We start from the raw sequence: 18339 nt of genomic DNA, 5'->3' as shown, positions 1-18339 counted from the left end.
GCCTCAGCTGCCTCAGGCACGAGGCGCCAGCACCGTGCACTGGAACTCGCCGCCATAATTTGGCTGTTTCTGTTTCACTGCTTCCTGCAGAACATGCTGAGACCTCTCTGCTTAGCGAGGGCTTTCGGCAGGGGAAATATCTAGAAGGTCTTCAGGAGGTTGCTTTGGCCATCGCTGAACCTGGCTTCTGAATCCCGGTAAGGCCCGAATACGGCCCTGTTTGGTCAGGGAAGTTGTGAGCAGGTGTGAAAGCGCATCCACACAGAAGAGGAAGCCCCTGCCAAGGGGAGGAAGAGCAGCAGCATCTGGCTTCCCCCTGCTTCCTAGACACACCTGCATTTATTTGACCAGGCCAGGAAGGAGGGCTGGGGTCTGAGGAGGCGAAGATTTAAGAGAGGGAACTGCTTCCTCGCGCTCTCAGCCCTGCCGGCTCCCCAGGAGTGCCTGTGTCCTTTCTGCTCATTAGCCATCACATCTTTCTGCTAGAAGTTTGATTTCCTATTAAGTGTGGGATTAACCCTTTGGCTAATCCAAGGTCATCTGAGGATGACTCTTATGTAAGCAGCCAATACATTTGATGAGGTCTAACCTAGTTCTATCAGACTCCAGAGAACATGGTGTATGGCCAGGAAACCTGCCACTTCTTCTGACAGCATTCAGCTGCTTGCTTAGGAAAGCCTTCACCTTACATGAATTTCCCTCATGTATGATGTTCAGGTGGGCTGAACATCGCTCTCTCAGCAGTGTGATGGGACCAGTGGAATTTAATGTCGGGGGGGGAAAAAAATCCTGCAAATTCCCCCAGGAGTTGTGTGTGCATGTGCAAAATTGTTAAATATCCTTATAAATCATTGGAATGTCTTAATTCTGAAAATTTTGGAAGGAATAAAAGCTGAAGGCAAAAGTATAAAGCCATGTGACAATTCAGAAAGCCTTGAAGCTCAGAGAGTCTCGTGTAACCAGGGTCAGCAGGACCAAATTCGCTTGTGGTGGGGTGATGCAAAATACGCTGAAGTAAAACCGTAAATGGGAGCCAAGGAACTGGGAGAAGGGGCAGGGTAGGGAAAACATTAAGTTTATTGAAACAAACCCAGGCATGAATCCCGAAACAGTTTTGGCAGTGACTTTGTACGAGACCCCCAGGAGGTGGCATGCGCTGCAGTAAGACCATCGATGGGATGCTGGGTTCTTCACTTCTGGCCCCACCTCACAAACCAGTAGTGCAACAGAGTCACACCAAGGTCCTACAAGAGCATGGGGGGGTTTGGCCACCTGCCACGCTGGGGCAAGGAGCAGGGGGTGGTGAGGGGCTGGGGCTGGAGCAGTGCTTTGGGAGGGGAGGCTCTGAAGTGCCCCTGGGCCCCAGGGCCGCATCTGGCCTGGCTGCTGAGGGCCTGGGGGAGCTCCCTGGCACAGCTCCAGCCTGCAGCTCGGAGCGCTGGAAAATGGCCGAGGTCCCAGCAAATGCTCTCCATGCACCTGCTGCCCAGCTGGCACGTGGTGCTCCCAGGTAGGAAAAGGCACTTTGAGGTTCCTCACCCCTTAGGACAGGATCTGAGCTGGGCTTTCCCACCACAGCCTTCTGCAGTGTGACCAAAGCAAAAGGAACACTGAAAGGAAAGAACATGGCTTTGCAAATTGAAAGACCTATTTACGTTTTGCTTGGAGGAACAGCATAACACAGTGGCTCTGTAAGCAGGGATACAGTAATTCAGTGAGAAATGTAGTTTGGAAGTCCCAGTTACAAAGGTCAACCGGGCATTAGGAAAAAATCATGCGGTCCGTCCAGGGAGCGATCTAGCTGTGCTGCAGCACGGCTCATCGGTCCCAGTTAAAATGGTTTGTAGTAACGAGGGGCAATCTCTCGCTCGCAGTCTGTAATCTAATCTAAAATTCAGCGCAGCGGCGAAAACGGAGGGAAACGTGAGAGGAGAGCGAGGCAAAGCACGCTCACGGATCTGCTGAGGGGGGTAAGTGGGGCGCTCAGGCGGGCCTCAGCCGCTGGGGCAGCGCCCCGTTCCGCCTGGAGCCCGCTCCGTCGGTGCACGGGCAGCCGCGAGCACGCCCCGGCCGTCGGTGCTCGGCCGCGCAGCTCGGGTCCGAGCGGCAGAAGCGGCCCCGCTCCCTCCGGCTCCCCCTCCCCTCCCGGCCCCGCACCAGCCCCGACGGGGCGATGCCGGCGGGGGCCCGGCGGGGCCCTGCCGCCGCCTCCTCCCCCGCGGCCGCCAGCGCCGGCCCCAGCCCCTCATTGGCCGCCGGCGCCGGAGGGAGGAGGGCGCCCGGGCGGGAGCGGGCGCCGGGGGTATAAAGGCCGGGCGGGCCCTGCGCGCCGCGCTCCCGCAGCCCTCCCGGCTCCGCCATGCCGCGCGGCTTCCTCGTCAAGCGCAGCCGGCGCCCCGGCGGCTCCTACCGCGCGCGCCCGCGGGAGCGGGACCCGCCGCCGTCGCCGCCACTGCCCGCCGCCGCCGGGGGAAGCCCCGCCGCCCGGCAAGGGGCGGAGGAGGAGGAGGAGGGCGAGGAGGAGGAGGGCGCCGCCGCCGCCGCCTGCCCCGCGCCCCCCGCGGCGACGTGGAGCCCCGGCGGCGGGGGCCCGCTGCGAGCCCCGGCGGAGGCAGCGGGCGCCTGGGGGGCGGCGGGGCCGTGCAGCGCGGCGGGGCCGCGGGCGGCGTTCTTCGAGCGGTGCCTCAGCTCCCCGGCGTCCGCCGAGTCCTTCCCGCTGGCCGCCTCCTTCCCGCCGGCCGAGAAGCTGCTGCTGCAGCCCCGCACGCCGCTGCCCGCCCCGCCGCCGCCCGCCCCGCAGCCGCCGCCGCCGGGCCCGGCGCTGAAGCGGCCGTCGAGGGCCAAGGCGCCCGGCAAGAAGGCGAAGGCCACGCGGAAGCTGAGCTTCGCCGACGAGGTGACCACCTCGCCCGTGCTGGGGCTGCGCATCAAGGAGGAGGGCCCCGAGGGGCGGCCGGGGCCGGGGCCGCCGCCGTCGGGGGGGCGCACGCCGCTGGGCGAGTTCATCTGCCAGCTGTGCAAGGAGCACTACGCCGACCCGCTGGCGCTGGCCCAGCACCGCTGCTCCCGCATCGTGCGCGTCGAGTACCGCTGCCCCGAGTGCCACAAGATCTTCAGCTGCCCCGCCAACCTTGCCTCGCACCGCCGCTGGCACAAGCCGCGGCCCGGCCCCAGCGCCGACGGCTCTGCCGCCGCCGCCGCCGCCCCGCCGGGCAAGGAGAACAGCCCCGAGCGGCGGCCCCGCGGCCCCGCCGCCGCTCTCCCGCCGCCTCCGCCGCCGCTTCCCCGTCAGCACCGCGGCGGCGCGGACAGCGCCGGCGGAGCCCCGGCCTCTGCCCCCGGCGCCCCCGGCCCCGGCCCCGTCGGGGAGGCGTTCGCCTGCCCCTGCTGCCAGAAGCGCTTCCGACGGCAGGCCTACCTCCGCAAGCACCTGGGCACCCACGGCGCGGCGCGGCCAGCCGCCTTCGGGCCGCCGGAGCGCGGGCAGCTCGCCTTCGCCTGCCACCTCTGCGGCGCCCGCTTCCCCTCGGCGGACATCAGGGACAAGCACCGGCTGTGGCACGCCGTGCGGGAGGAGCTGCTGCTGCCGCCGCCGCCGCCGCCTCCAGCCGCCGGGCAGCCCGAGGGCGGCGGGGCGGCGGCGGCGGGGGGCGGCGAGCGGCAGGGCTTCCCCTGCAAGCACTGCCCCGCCACCTTCTTCAGCGCGCCGGGGCTGGCGCGGCACGCCACCAAGTGCCACCCGCCCGAGGGCAGGCAGGTCCTGCTGCTCCAGGTGCCCGTCCGGCCGGGCTGCTAGCCCCCGCGGCCGCCCCCGATGGGACCCCATCGCCCGACGGCCCGGGCGAGCGCCGAGCGAGTCCCGTCCACGCTGTAATTCCTATGGAAAGTCGCGCTGGGTGCGCACACGGCCACCGAGGCAAAGCCGCCTGCGGACCCCCCTGTGCCCTCCGCCCCGTCCCCTCCGGGCTGCCCCGGGGCGCTGGGGGGCGGCGGGTGCCCGCTGAAGTCCAGCTGTACATAGGATATTTAAAGAGAGGAATTATTATTATTATTTTTCGTGAGAAAAGGCGCCTGACCTAGTTACCTTGTTTTCATAGCCTTCCCCCCCACCCCAAGCTCGAACATTTAAGTTCTCGTGCAGTGTTTCGTTTGCTGTACTCTGTGCTAAAATAGTCGCGAAGGTAAATGTTCTTGCTAAGTCGGTGTCAGCTCTGTAATAGCTAGCGAAACATGCGGGAACCCGGTCGTGCTGTCCGCTTACCGAAGGCGAGGCGCCCTGCCCCAGCTAGGTGCGCGCCCCTTGCTTCCCACGCGAGTTTTTGGGGGCCCTGCGGGCGGCCCCGGCCCCTCGGGGGGTGCCCCGCGGCCGGGGGGACCCCGGGGCGCCGCTCCCCGGCCCGGCCAAGCCGCCCTCTGCGTTTTTCCCCCGGCTTCAGCGGCAGCCCGGCCCAGCGCTTTGCAATTCTGTGCACCTTGCCAGCTACGGACCTTTCAGGCCTTATTTATTTGGTCGTCTGTTTATTTATTTTCACGCGGGAGTGCTCGTTCCAAATGCGATAGCGGGTGAGGCCAAAAAGGACGAGCGAATTCAATAAACGATTTAAAACGAAGCTAACGCCTTTCTTGAATTCAGCAGGGGAAAAGCGGGTCGCTTGGTGGTTCCCGAAGAAACAAACTGATCCCAGCCCCAACCTTTGTTAGAGCACGCAGAATATTGCTATCTTTTCATTAGCATCCTCTAATGCAGCTATTTCTCTAGTTTTATATTTTGTTACACCCAACAAAAGGCTCGCGTACATCATGCCCGAAGGCCGAAAGCAAGCGATAGCGTTTTATTTCAAATGTGCTCCGTCGACTTTCTGGTGTTGGTTGCAGGACCTGGGAAATATGAATAAGTGCGGTATAACCTGCAGCTGCCAACGCTTGCTGCCTGGCGGAGGCTTAAACTTGGAGCTTGCTATTCTCCCCCACCAGAAATAAAGCATGTCATTTTAAGTAGGGCGTTTTTCAATCATTCGCCGGTAACCGAGGCGCAGATAGCAGTGCCCGTTTATGCCGTTCACCGAGTTCTCCCATGGAGAAGGTCACTGTGCTTTTTTAAATCATTACCCTCCCGTCTCTGCTCGTACGGTCAAAGAAACAGGGCTACAGAAGGCATTTACCAGAGCTGGGGACAAGTGTCCGATACGGCGTCCTTGCAGCGGACGGGGAGAGCTCCCAAGAACTAGTTGACACGCCAAGCTTTTAATATGAATGACAACTAAGCTGTGTATCGCACTTAACTGCTCCACGTGTAATTTGCTTTTCTTTTACAAATTGCAGTAGGAATCTAATCACTGAGGTGAATGACCAATATACAAAAGGTGGTAAGAATAATTTTATTGTATTATTAAATAGCATGTTTTCTCTTCAACCATTACAAATTTGTAGATACTACATGAATGACAATACATAATTTATATTTTTATTGTTGCCCATATCATATGATATATTTACACATGCAGTTAGTACGGATGTCATGCTACATTTTGTTAACAGCATCTTGTTGTTTGCCAGACTCAAAATGTGAGCATTTCATCTGCTGTAGGAAAATATCTCTGGATGGGTGGAATGCGTGTACTAACCTGCACTTACAGGGTTGGAATCATCAGCATTGCAGGTCAGCCTCTTGGAGCATGTTCCCTTTTCTTCCTCAGTACACAGCATCAGAGCAATGAATTTGTATCAGGAAAGTGCTTTTTTTTTTTTTAATGTAAGAAACAATAATATACATCTAGACCCAGCAGCCCGGTGATAAAGGCTAAAAAACATGAGACTCAATGGCATTTACTATTGATAACACTTCCAAAAGCAAACATTATAAAAATATTTGGAAGCCAAGCATAAGTAGAATTTCAGCACAGTGATTTTTTTTCTTTTTCCTTTTTTTTTTTTCTTTTTTTTCTTCTTCTTTTTTTTTCTGGCATAGATTATGGCACCACCTGCACAGTTAAGAAATGATACATTGCTTTGTGAAGAAAGAGTTGGTGCTACTGGCAAGTTATTTTGTTTGGACACTGTAATGCTTGAAAGGCTGTTTAAGTATTTTATTCTTAACATAAATAGTCTGTACACAGCCTGTGCATTAACATTGTGACATCTGACAAAGACTTTACAAATGCAACTTCAATTTAAAATTGTACATTCATTTTCAAATTGTACATATTTCTTTCTTTGTTACAGAGAAAATTGTAGTGGGGCACAATAAATATAGTGTAATCAAACTGCAGTCTCCAATTCCATATGTCACTCCAGATCAACCAGAGTTAAAAATGACTACTGGTAAGATATCATAATCATCCAGGAAGGTAAAAGGTGCAGAGGACAAACTGCACTGAAAAAAAAAAAAAAGGAGGGGGAGAAAAAAAAAAGGCAGCCTGGAGTTTGATTAAAAAAACAAACAAACAAAAACAACCAAAAGCTAAAATAGTAAAGTAAAATTCCAGTGTCACTGTTTAAAATAAACATACAGAAAAAGGGTATGCAGGGAACGGGGCACACATGCGCTAGAGACGTTATCCTTCAGCTGAAAGCTGCGAGTCGTAGGAAGGGTTGCTGACGGCTGGTTACTAGAAAGCTGCAGGCATCTCAACACTTAGGACTTGTTGGCCGAGCCAGAGGAGCGGCGCAGTTTCATGGACATTCGGCTCTTGCTAGTCCGAGGAGACATTGGAGAGGCTAAGTCTGTTCCATCCACCTGTGCTGTTGCTGCTGCTGGAGTTTCTCCCGGCTGAGTCTCTGGGCAGAAGCCTGCAGAGGACAGCAAGAACCAAACCCATCAGTGCTGCCTTCCACGCGCGCAGCACAGGAATCTATACACACAAGGGGCAGGTAGGAATTTCAGTGCTGTTGTCAAGCCCACAGCATATACTAGCCCTTTACCAGCTGTGGGTGATTGCACCACACATGGAGCTAGCGACTGCCACAAAATCATCTCTAGAGAAAAGATGATGCCAGAAACCACTGAGCCGCAAGACTGCAGAGAACCCTCGGCAATTGAAACAGCACTGAGGTGGGCAGCATCATCCTGCTAGCCAGGAGAACCGACCCCTCCAGTTCCCTGGCGGGGATGGGGAGTGATTATTCATGCCATCACCCAGAAGAATCCCGTCTATAATGAGAACATGAAGGTTAACGGCTCACTGCGCATGAAGGGAGTTCTGGGAATGCAGCTGAAAAGGTGGAGTGAATTGGGGTGAACTGGGAGAGCAACACATCTCCTCCCATCTAGGCTTTAGTCAGTGCTTCAAAAGGCCAATTCCTACAGGGCCCACAAGGCAGAAGCTTGAACAGATCGTACTAAGCGGATGCACTACGCATCCCAATTTCTTTGTAAAAGGAACAAGATGAATTTGAGATAACGGCATGGCGTTTGTCACCCAGCACCCAACTACTCCGCAGTGGGCCCTGAGTCCTCACTACACGAGCCTTTCCCTTACGAACAGCCCAGTGGGACCCTCCGCCTCCAGTCAGCCTCCACAGAGGTACAGAAGGGAGAGGAGGCAACGTGCAAGCTAAATTACGTTCTCCTTCCTGGGTGCAGAACTTTAACACTATGCACTCTCACGCACAAAACCAAACTGCATTTTAATTGGCCGTTTGCAGAGACCGGCAGGCTGATTGAACCCAATTACCTCAGTTGCCACTAATCACTTTTGAGCTGTATGAATTACGGGCAGAAGCTTAGTCCTGCAGAAGTCAATGGGAAAACCCCTGCTGACTTTGGTAAGCCAGAATATCACTTGCTATTTCTTTCACATCACGCTATTACTGGTAATACTTTAAAATAATAATGCAATAATCAGAACTGGAGACCTCTCTCCCTCAGTTAACATTTCATATATAATGGGCACAAAAAACATTCAAAACCGAGCACATTTCATTTGAAAGACTCCTCTAAAATAAAATCCCAGGTCATCAGGTAAGAAGTCTAAGAGTTCATTTAAAACACTGTCATAAACCTAAAGGATTTAGCGACCTGGATGTCCTCCTTGCCTGGTCCATCATCTGCCTGCTCCAGAGGGACGGCCCAATACTTTCTGTCTTTTTCAAACCGACATGAGCCATTGAAGTGACAGGGAGGAAAAAGGGCTGTTATTTGTTCCCCAGCTGGTGACAGTTATTCTGTTCATGAACTAGGTACTTCATTGCCAAACAATCTGGAAAAGCATGATAATGCCTGACTCACTGTGCCTTATAAAAAAAGGCAAGCAGGGAAACATGCAGTCTCATTTTCTGAAATTCTATCTTGTTCTAATTTTACAAGGAATTAAAGCATTTCAAATGGTGGAAGATAGAGAATAGAAAATAACCGTTGTTGTTTTGCACAGCATACCATTCACAGCTAGCGTGAAAGACCTTCCGTTTCAAGCCTTTGCCCTTTACCTTGATGTGGCCAATGCTTTCTAGTGGAGGTTTTGGAAGGAGAAGAAATATCACAGCATTTCTTTCTTTGTTGAGAATGAAGAAGTGATGAGGAAGGAGAAGTGGAAAGAAGTGAGGAAGGGGGAGGAGAGAAGATAAAAGATAACAGGTGTGAGACATGAGACACGAACCGCAAAGATTGAAGGGTATTAACAGATGAGCACAGAAAACAGAATTTTGAATTTCATTATGTAATTGCTGCTCATGCTACAGGTTAAAGAGAATGATGAGTTAGTTATGTGCAATGAAGCAACAGCTCTGAAATCCAGCGTCATACTTACCAACTAAGCATTACAAGAAAAAAAGAAGAGAGAGAGAAAGAAAAGAATTCTATGACATTATCCAGATCCAGCAACCTTATTTATAGCAACTGAGATACATCCTAAACATTGCCTGAAACGCTTTCTTAAAGTCTGTGAAAACAGTTCAATAGTCACACACATAGACACAATCAAGAAGGAAAAACAAATGGCAATTTGATATATGGCTTCTGCTCCCCAGCTGTTTCACATTTTTACATATGCTACAATTATAGCCAGTCTCAACACGAGACTGCTGAAATCACATAAAGAAAAAAACATTGTATTTAAGCTTGTTAGTTTGAGTCAAAGACTAAAACCATACTGCGAAATTTTATCAAGTGCTGGATAAAGAAAACCTTAAAACCCCCACTATTTTAATTAAGGCATTATTCCAATCATATCTTTAAAGTTTGCTTATAATTTCTGCAGACAGACATCAGAAAGCACAGATTCACATCTAATCCCATTTTAAAAAACTGATGTAGAGTTATTGAAGAACAGAAGTCATGTAAAGTGATTTTCACATCTGAACATATCACACCAGAAGAGTGAAGAATAATGGCACTTAAAATATATTTAGTCTGGCAGCAATCAACAGGCTGATTAATAACTCAATTTCTTTAGATTTTAGATATATGTATCTCTGTATATATATACGTACGCACATACACACACGTGGATATTATATGTGATTATATAAATTTTGCAAGTTTTGTTTCCCCTTCAGTTTAAAATCTTCAGTGTAGAATGCTGTATCTTTATATCTTTATGCAGTGAAATGTTTAGTTATCCAAACTAAAAAAATAGGGTTAAGTAAGAAAGCTTTATTGTCAATTGTCCTGGAACAAGAAAGTTCAATTCAAATAAACAAAATGAACGTGTTAGCATTTTTAAGAATTTGAAAAAATGTCAGAAAGTGATCCATTTTTTTTCCTTCTCTTAGGCTTGACAACTGACCAGGCTAGCATGAAGCAATTTGATCAGCTATGATAGTTTAGGACCGTAACGTAAAGCTGTTTCTGTTGTTGTGAACAACAAAGTTGTTCAGCGAAGTTGAAATGGGACATTTTCCTATTCTATTTGAAGCTTTTAGGATCTTCTAAAGATAGTATGTTGGTTATTTGTCTCAGAAATGAGCTATTTAAATGTAAAACAGTACCCTAACTACACAGACTGCGTTAGAAGTGAACTGAAGTTCACTGGGAGGGACCCAGGCGTACCGTAACACACCCATTTGCACAACTCACCTCGCTCAACAATTCTGACTTTCAAAGAGGTGGAAATTTCACCGGCTAGAAGTCTGATGGGGTGCTGATACACTACCTGTTAAGACTTCTGGCTTTATCACACCAGTTGTCTGGAACAACATTATCCTGAGTGCCATTTCTGAGAATGAGGGCACAGGAAAATATCACTTGTCTATGTTAATGCATTTTGATGGCTTTTTAATATACTTCAGCCTCCCACGTGGCCTCTGGGGAAGAGGGCAATCATTTTTGTACAGCTTCTGCCCTTTTCCACTCATACAAATACCAGTCCAAAGCTGGCCAAGCTATCAGTTATGCTCAGCAGAACCTTGCTTGAGTCAAGGCATTAAGTCAATAATTTTGGGAAAAGACAAGAGGTTGCAAGAAGCAGAGGCAGAGAGGAAGACTGCAGAAGCAGCTGCCAAGCAAGACAAGAAGCTGAGGAGGGCGGTGAGTGGCCTAAAGACCTGAGAGGCTGGAACCGGGTAGGAGAGAAAGAACTAAGAGCCAGACATGAGAAAGATTTACAGCAAGAAGTGGTTTATGGAGAATGAGCAGAAAAGCCAGTGTCCGGTAAATCACAGAATGGTTTGGGTGGGACTGTAAAGATCACCTGGGTCCAGCCCCCCTGCCATGGGCAGGACACCTCCCACCAGACCAGGCTGCCCAAAGCCCCATCCAGCCTGGCCTTGAACATTTCCAGGGATGGGGCATCCACAGCCTCTCTGTGCAACCCGTGCCAGTGCCTCACCACCCGCTGAGTAAAGAATTTCTTCTGAATATCTAATCTAGATCTACCCTCTTCTAGTTTAAAACCATTCCCCCTTGTCCTAAATAAAGAACGCTCTTCAGAACCTGGCTTTAACCTACTAGATAAACCTACTCCTCTGTGTCATCAAGTAGCTGTGAAACCCACTGGCAAAATTTCCAGTCTTTCCTCTAGGAGAGCTTCAGGCAGAGGTAAGACAGCTCATTATTGCACTACTTCAGTTTGCAGAAGTTGGTGGTGGATCTAGAGGCTACAACTTTGCTTACGAATCATACGGTGGTTAATCAGTATTAAGGAATTTCTCTTCTGCCCTATGCCTTAAACAAAACAAAAACGAAAGTACTTATACAAGAAAGTGTTTTTACAGGACAATAAAACTGTCAAGTCAAAACATTCAAAAACTAGGAAATGTCAGGATTAAAATTGCACATGCTGCTTTAATTTCATCACCTTGTACGTATGCATGGAATGTTTTTTTATTGGACAATCATATTCCTTGCTTTTCAGTGGAAATGAACAAAGTTGATCTGTTTGGGTCTCCAGCAGTCCTCACTGGATTTATCACTTTGAAGTGCTGAGGATCTGCAGCTTACTACGACCCAAGTGGTCAACGCATGGGCAACAGTTCAGAAATGCATAACATTTCAGCTTCAGTCGTCCAATGTGGAATTTTTGGAAAATTTCATTAAGTTTTGTGGGTTTGCTCTGATCTGGAACGAAAGCATTTCTTACTAAGTTTGGACTGGAGAAGGAATAATGAGAAACTCTTCCCAGCCCTGCCACACATACAGCCTTCATAAAACATTTCTGTTTTTAACTGCATTTCTGGTCACAAAGTTCAACCATCACCACCAGAAGCATTGTTTGTCACCAGTGGTGCTTAGGCACCATCATTGTAATATGCAAAAGGGATAACAGAGGGCCGAAAAGATGAACAGATTCTCTGTTCAAAGTTACACAGCACACAAGCAGCAGATCGGGTTAAGATGCAGGCCATGGAATTCGAGATTTTCTTGTGCAAGGCTGAAGCACCAATACCTCTACATTCCTCCACTTCTCTCTCTGTAAGCTGGCATCCCCACTGACTTTGGGAGTGGGGCAGCAGGATTGGTCTGAACGCAGGCTTGAAAATGTAGGAACAAGTGTTGGGATCAAATAGTCTTCTGCTGGCATCACAAGGAAAATACTATGACCCTTTTTAACAAGGTTTACTATACTGAGGTCCTATTTTTAGTAGCAAGAGAGGAAAAAAAAAGATGACAGAAAAAACAAAATCAAATCATCAGTACAATTTAAAACTCAGTCTTAGCATCGAGGGGTCAATAAGCCATTCAATATCATTGAGCTTGTCATTGACAGTTTCCTCAGCCTACTCTGGTGTCACAGAAGTCTGGTTTACTCAATAGCTGTATAGCAGAAAATATTATTTTGCAGTTAACTCTACTTACCAGAGTCAGCACAAAGTAAAAAAAAAAAAAAAAAAAAAAAAAAAAAGAGCAGCTACTGAATTACATTCTGTGATTAAGCAGGGTTAATTAAAAAAAAACAAAAACAAAACAAAAACAAAACCATATATCCACTACATTAGTCAAGTTCCTAAACCTGGGAAGATGGACTTTTCATGTATTTTAACAGGGCAACCTAGATATCTAGATAAAACAGCAGCAGCCACAATTACTTTGTATCAAGCAGCAACCACTCTAAGGAAGGAAACAGCTTTTGCTGAGGACTGAAGCTTTCATAAAATACACCAATCTGAGAAAATACAGTTTGTAACCGAATGGCATAGTCTCTATATGCTGACTGTCATAGTTCAAGTGAAGAATTTGGCATGCTGAAAGCAGCCCATGGGGTCACAACAACAAAAATAAAATACAGTACTTGTTGATGGGCATTAGTAGCTTCGCAGTTTCTATGTATATCTTAGAAGAAGAAATTGTATATAATATTTTATAAAAATTAAACATATTGGACAACTATAAGCTTCAAGATCATGATCCAACTAAACAATCAAGTCTAAAATAAGGAAATATTTTCTAGTTGCTTGTGGTCTTGTTTTTTCATAAAAAGCAGATATAAATAAAATATTATATAAAAAAGTAATTGCAACATATTTTTAGAAGCTGGTCAGAAATTTTTGGATGACACAGAAATGTCTGGCAGGTAGCCTGCAAGGTTTTGAGTCACCTTGGAGGTGATGAATGCGTGTAGATGCCCAGGCAGGATTCCAGTGCTGATCCTACACGTAATCCTGGCACAAGTGAGACCTCCGTACCTATCTTTCAATACAGCTGTCTGATGCAGGGACCCTAGTAACATAGGGGTAATAAGTATTTTAGTAGCACATCAGGTGGATTGTTTCTTGGGATCACGGTCCTTCAAAGTTCAGGGCCATCTGTAGGCACCCTGCTCACAGGTCTGCCTTCATGAGAACTGGACACCAGCGGTTTGCCCACTAACCAGCCCTGGGGAAGCCGTTTTGGCAGATGACCGCAGTACTAAATTAGACCTGCTTCAGGCTTTAGAGTCTGTGCTCTCCTGAGTCAGCCTGGAGGCAGAAAGTGTGGTGCTACTCCAGGTACTGTCCTGGAGCTGAGCATCAGAGCACCTGGAGCCCTGGACCCAGCGTGGGTCAGCCCTGAGGTCTGGGAGCGCCGAGGGGCCAGGTTGCAATAAGGACTCCCGCAGCATTCCCGGCTTCCCTGTGCTGCAACTAAAAGTCAGTCAGGGAGCTCTGGGGATAGGCTCTTGGATGTTGGGTCACAGTGTGCTGCATCTATGTCCTAGGGAGATCCTGGCTGCTCCTGACACAGATGTGTTGGTCAGCTCCACCACACTCCACAAAGTTCAGGAGACGACGTCCCTTAGGGTAGGAGGTGACATTTTGTGGTATGTAAACACACGTTCATACACTCAAGTGTGAAATAGATCACAAGTTCCTATTAATGAGATTCCTGCAGAAAATTAGTACCTGTGAGAGAAAGCTTAAGACTAAAATCAAGTTTTTCAGTAAGAATCTTTTTTCTAGATCAAGTTAGAGAAAGCAAGTACGACTTGGACAATTTTTAAGGGAATATAGGAATTGCCCCTGTTCTGTACTAGTTTGGTGCAAGGGAGAAAAGCAGCTTTGCTTCACCTCAGAAGAAGGAGCTAGATGAACAGAGAACGATTTAGCCTGGAATGAGATTTCCAAAAGTGATCAGGCAGAACTGATAAGAGTGCACTAGAATATAGGATCTATACTAGTGATACGGAACTGTCTGATGCTGAATGCTTACTGAGCGCATTAGGGAGGAAAAGTGGTAAGGATTGGTACCCCTGCTTATTGCTTCCAATGTTTCTAGTTACGGATTTCTCCTATTCAAACATTTTCATACATTAAATTAAATTACTATTTTTGTACTGATTTAATTAGTTTTAAATCACTGCCTTTTAATTTGGTTTCCCTTTGGTTTTGATGATTAGAACTGGCACAGCTATCCACTTACACTTTAAAACTGCGCCTCATTTCCACTTACAGTTTATACCTTCACACAAAGCAATCTCAGTGTTTCAACATCTCTCAGTCATTCTTTCTGCAGTCCTAATCGGAATGCTTTCATAATTTTAAAATTGATTTCTGCAAAATTTTGCAATTAAGAAACAAATTTTGAGATAATGACTTACCGAATTAATTCTTACAAAATTTATTTTATTTAGATTTACAGCTTTTCCACAGTAGCACTTTGATTTATTTGACATTAAATAAAGTTTTCTGAACAAAGAATTTCAAGTGTTACACATTCTTCTTCTCCTTCTCTCCTATGTTATCACTGCAGAATGTCTTACAACATCAATGAAAGACAGTACAGGGTACAAAACACACCACTGCCATCCAGTACTACTTGTTCATGCTGAGAAACAAAGGTCAAAACAATAAAGTGTTACTCATTCAACAACTGTCTCTACCATTAGTTACCTTAATCCCAGAACCAGTGTTAGTGCTTCATGCAGACCTGAGGTTAGTAAAAGACTAAAACTTTAAGAAGATGTAGTGGTCATTTCTCAATCAGTGTGAAATTCTTTTTAGTGTGAACAAGAGCAACAAGGAAAGTTTGCATACAATTTGGTTACAAGCTTAGTGCTCTAGTAAAAGTAATAGGAACAAAGGGTTTTTTTGGACACTTTGTCTTACCTTCAGATAAACAGAACTGATATTTAATGATCTAAAAAGAGGGGAAATAAAATAAATGAAATAATCATAAGGAGTTCAAGGAATTTCAGAACAGGAAGGCCTTGAGTTACTCATTTTCTTACCGATTTTCTTATTAGTAACTGAAAATGCAGTATCCTCTTATAAACCAGGTATTTTAGTGGAAAGTAAAAATCACCTTGAAAACAACTTTGCAACTAACAACCTGGAAACAAAAGTGGTGATCGCAAGGCTCTCAGGCTTCTAGTTTCAAACTTTACATTCTAAAAATGAGAGCTTAAAACTTTCTTATACGAAAAGTGTGCTTACATTAAAGAATTTATCTATTTGAACTAGCCAACATAAAGAAGTACCAGCAGTTTCAGATTTTATACAGGAGAATGCAATAAAATTCATTGTAAAAATATAGAATCTGTTTGCTAGGTTCAAGTAGCTTGCCAAATCTTAATGCCAGACATTTTCCCATGATGCCAGACAACAGAATAAGGAATTAAAGGCAACTTTGCCCAAGTTCTCAAAATAGGTGCATACAGTCTTTCAGATTAATGGTAACTCTTAATGATATGTAAATGTTTGAATTTTTATTCTTTATAAGTAAGGATACTGCATTTCAAGTAAGACTGTATAAAAACAGTTCTTTACTGTACTGCTTACCTGTGTCCGAGGGCAAATGATGGTAAGGTGCTGGACAGAAAACCTGCGCAGCAAAATCCTCAAAAGTTGTAGGTTCTAGGTGATGCTGGACAATCGTTTGCAGGTATCGTGCTCTCTCCTCATAACTGGTTTAGCCAAGAATTAAGGAACAATTTATGTCATGTACTGTAACTGCTAAATACCAATGCCAAGTATTTCAGAGTTCCTATTTTTGTTAAATACATATTGTGTATTTCAGTGACAGTACACACTTTAACTCTTTACATAACTCTGAGATTATCTGATGCACTGTAGTGATATGAACTGTAAGGCACACATGGTCAATGTGAACCATTATGGTTAAACCATCTCTTTTTCAAGTCTCATACAATACCTTCTGAAAATCTTTTCCAACAGCAATGTAAATATTCTCTTTAAACTAACCGATTTGCTGCAGTTTGGTTACAATTAAATACAAAAATCTCACAATTTTTAAGAGTATAGCATGAAAAGTAACAGATGAACATTAACACAATAATTTATTTTGCACTTTTCAATAACAAACTCCTTCTGTAATCCCTAAACACACACGCAGTTAAGATAAATACATAGCTAAATTTGAGTATTAGGAAAAACACCTCATCCATTATGCCATTAAAACAAGCAAGAATATTTGTAAAGAATCTGCAGGACCCTTAAATACTGGCTAACAGGGTGTCAGCAGGGCACTGACAGTAAAATACTGTACTTCTTCCTTTTCACTGCATTCTCCTTCTCTGATATTATTGACAAGAGACCAGTATCTTGAAGTGTTGCTGCTTTTGAAGAACCCTCTCCAGGCTGCTTGTTCCAGCAGGCCTGATTGTGCTGTTAGCACAGAGTGAGCGAGAAAAAGAGAGAATATTTCTGCTGTTCATGAAAGCAACTATGGAAATGGCTGTCAAAATGTAGAGCAGCAGGCAGCAACATACAATTATCAAGAAAAACTCCCATGCTGACTTCATGTCGTATAGTTCCTGAACTGAGAAATCAGTTAACCTTTTCTCTCACAACTTTCCAAGTCCTCTGGCTGGACTCAATACTTTGAATGAGGGAGACCTTCTCAACTTATCTTATGTAACCATAAAACAATCAGGATTTTTTCCTGGCATTTATGCTTGTGCACATTTTGTTTCTGTATTTTATTTTTAGACAGAAAGATCAACTTCCCGTTTTTTTTTTCCTAGAAAAGCAAAAACACAAAACAAAACAAAAACCCCAAAACAGAAAAACAAACAAAAAACAAAACAAAACAAAACAACATGCTGTGGAGAAATGCATTCAGGATCAGTTTCTTGAAGTTCTGACTTCAGGTTTGCTGCTCTTTTTGGGGGTGTGGGAGGGGAAGCAGTATCTTGCGTCCTGCACACATCTTTTTAGCAATTGAAACATGAGAACTGCATAAGAAGTGACGATTTTTTTAATACCAAGTGCTAACATTTTAAATAAATAACTATACTGTTTTCAGTTATGATAATCAGGACAATTCTCAGCCTTAAATTACAGCTGGAAACAACAGCCTTCATCTTAGCTATTAAAAGTATACCTCAACTGTTACAGAACTTTTCCTATGAAACCTTCCTGTCCTTGTTTTCTGCACAATATTTACAATAGATATTGTAGTACATCTAAATATGAAGGAATGTAAAAAGAATATATTATCTGAAAAAAAACTTTATAGTGAATAACATCATCTTTGTTGTGTTTCCTGAGACCACAACTTGCTTACATGGTGAAACTGTGAAACAATTTTCCCTCCAAAATTTGTGTTGCAAATTCCTTCTGGATCCTCAGAGATCTGAAACCCAGCAGAATTCTCAATCTGGAGAAGCTATAACAGAAGCACGGGGACAAGAGAAAATATAAAAATCTCCCATTGTAGAGGTTCTTAGGTTGGGGGATAAACACAGTATTGAGCCTTAAGAGAGGAGAGTAATATAGCACAGTTTTTAAGAGGCTATGTATAAGTGGTAGAGGATGAAACTGATGGTTGAAGTCTAAATAATACTACGTATCTCACAACTTGTTGAAAAGCACTTTTTTCATTGGGGGAGATTCACAGCTGCTGAATTTTCTGCAGTTAATAGAGTCCTTTGATTCACAGCAGTGCCCCTTGCACAAAAAATACTGGCCTTTGTGTATTACCAGAAACTAATTTTCTATTTGGCTGAAAAGGGAAAAATGGGGTTATTGCTTCTCCCTCCTACAGAGCTTTTCATTATGCCTGATGCACTCAACTTCTAAGCTCTTCTGAGAAAAAAAATAACTGAAGAGGCAAGAGGTAGAAAAATGAGCTTGTTAGCACATTAGAAGTGAAGTATCTTGGTGGGCCCTAGAAATTCCCAGTGGTGTGTTAACTTATCACTCTATGCATGCTGGCACTGATAGTCTCCCAATTGATCACTCTCTTTTCGCACCAAAGGTGCTGCCAGGAAGCAAAGGCTGAAGGCCCACAGGAGAACAGACTGCTATCAAAACAAGCTGTTTTTAAAAGTCTGCTTGAATGGGTAAAATGTTTCATGAAAAAGTAGGGTGGAGACACCTACCTGCTTTTAAAATGTTCTACTTTCAGAGGTCTCTAAAGGAAACCTTTTAGTTTATCCTATTACATCTAAAGCTTATACACAAATAAGGCAGAAATGAAGGAAAGTTACCACTTTGAATGTGACAAGGACTTTCCCATTCTCCAATCTA

The 18339-nt window shown here is 46.0% G+C and overlaps 2 protein-coding genes across 21 annotated transcripts in view; one reads left to right on the top strand and one right to left on the bottom strand.

The window, feature by feature from the left end:
- Positions 1 to 2776: 2776 nt before the first annotated feature.
- INSM2 (INSM transcriptional repressor 2) lies at positions 2777 to 5264 on the top strand (the record flags this gene model as incomplete). Its single annotated transcript, XM_040557951.1, has 2 exons — positions 2777 to 3202; positions 3293 to 5264. Coding segments are annotated over 2 exons (930 nt in total), but the record flags the coding sequence as incomplete, so codon positions are not given.
- A 98-nt stretch (positions 5265 to 5362) lies between these two features.
- RALGAPA1 (Ral GTPase activating protein catalytic subunit alpha 1) overlaps positions 5363 to 18339 on the bottom strand; it is a 131477-nt gene continuing 118500 nt past the window's right edge. For 13 of the 20 annotated variants that reach the window (XM_040557420.1, XM_040557422.1, XM_040557427.1 and 10 more), the window contains 3 exons: positions 15628 to 15752; positions 8745 to 8747; positions 5363 to 6789 (listed from right to left, as the gene is read on the bottom strand). In XM_040557420.1, the coding sequence (XP_040413354.1) occupies positions 6635 to 6789; positions 8745 to 8747; positions 15628 to 15752 (283 nt within the window). In that variant the 3' untranslated portion in view covers positions 5363 to 6634. Of the gene's footprint in view, positions 6790 to 8744; positions 8748 to 14955; positions 14987 to 15627; positions 15753 to 18339 lie in introns of all 20 variants that reach the window. The other 7 variants (XM_040557421.1, XM_040557423.1, XM_040557437.1 and 4 more) reach the window with 3 other exon arrangements.

Source organism: Cygnus olor, chromosome 5 (assembly GCF_009769625.2).
Source record: "Cygnus olor isolate bCygOlo1 chromosome 5, bCygOlo1.pri.v2, whole genome shotgun sequence".
NCBI classification, from domain to species: Eukaryota; Metazoa; Chordata; class Aves; order Anseriformes; family Anatidae; genus Cygnus; species Cygnus olor.
The sequence above is the reverse complement of the archived record's forward strand: the minus strand, read 5'-3'. Positions and strand labels throughout refer to the sequence as shown.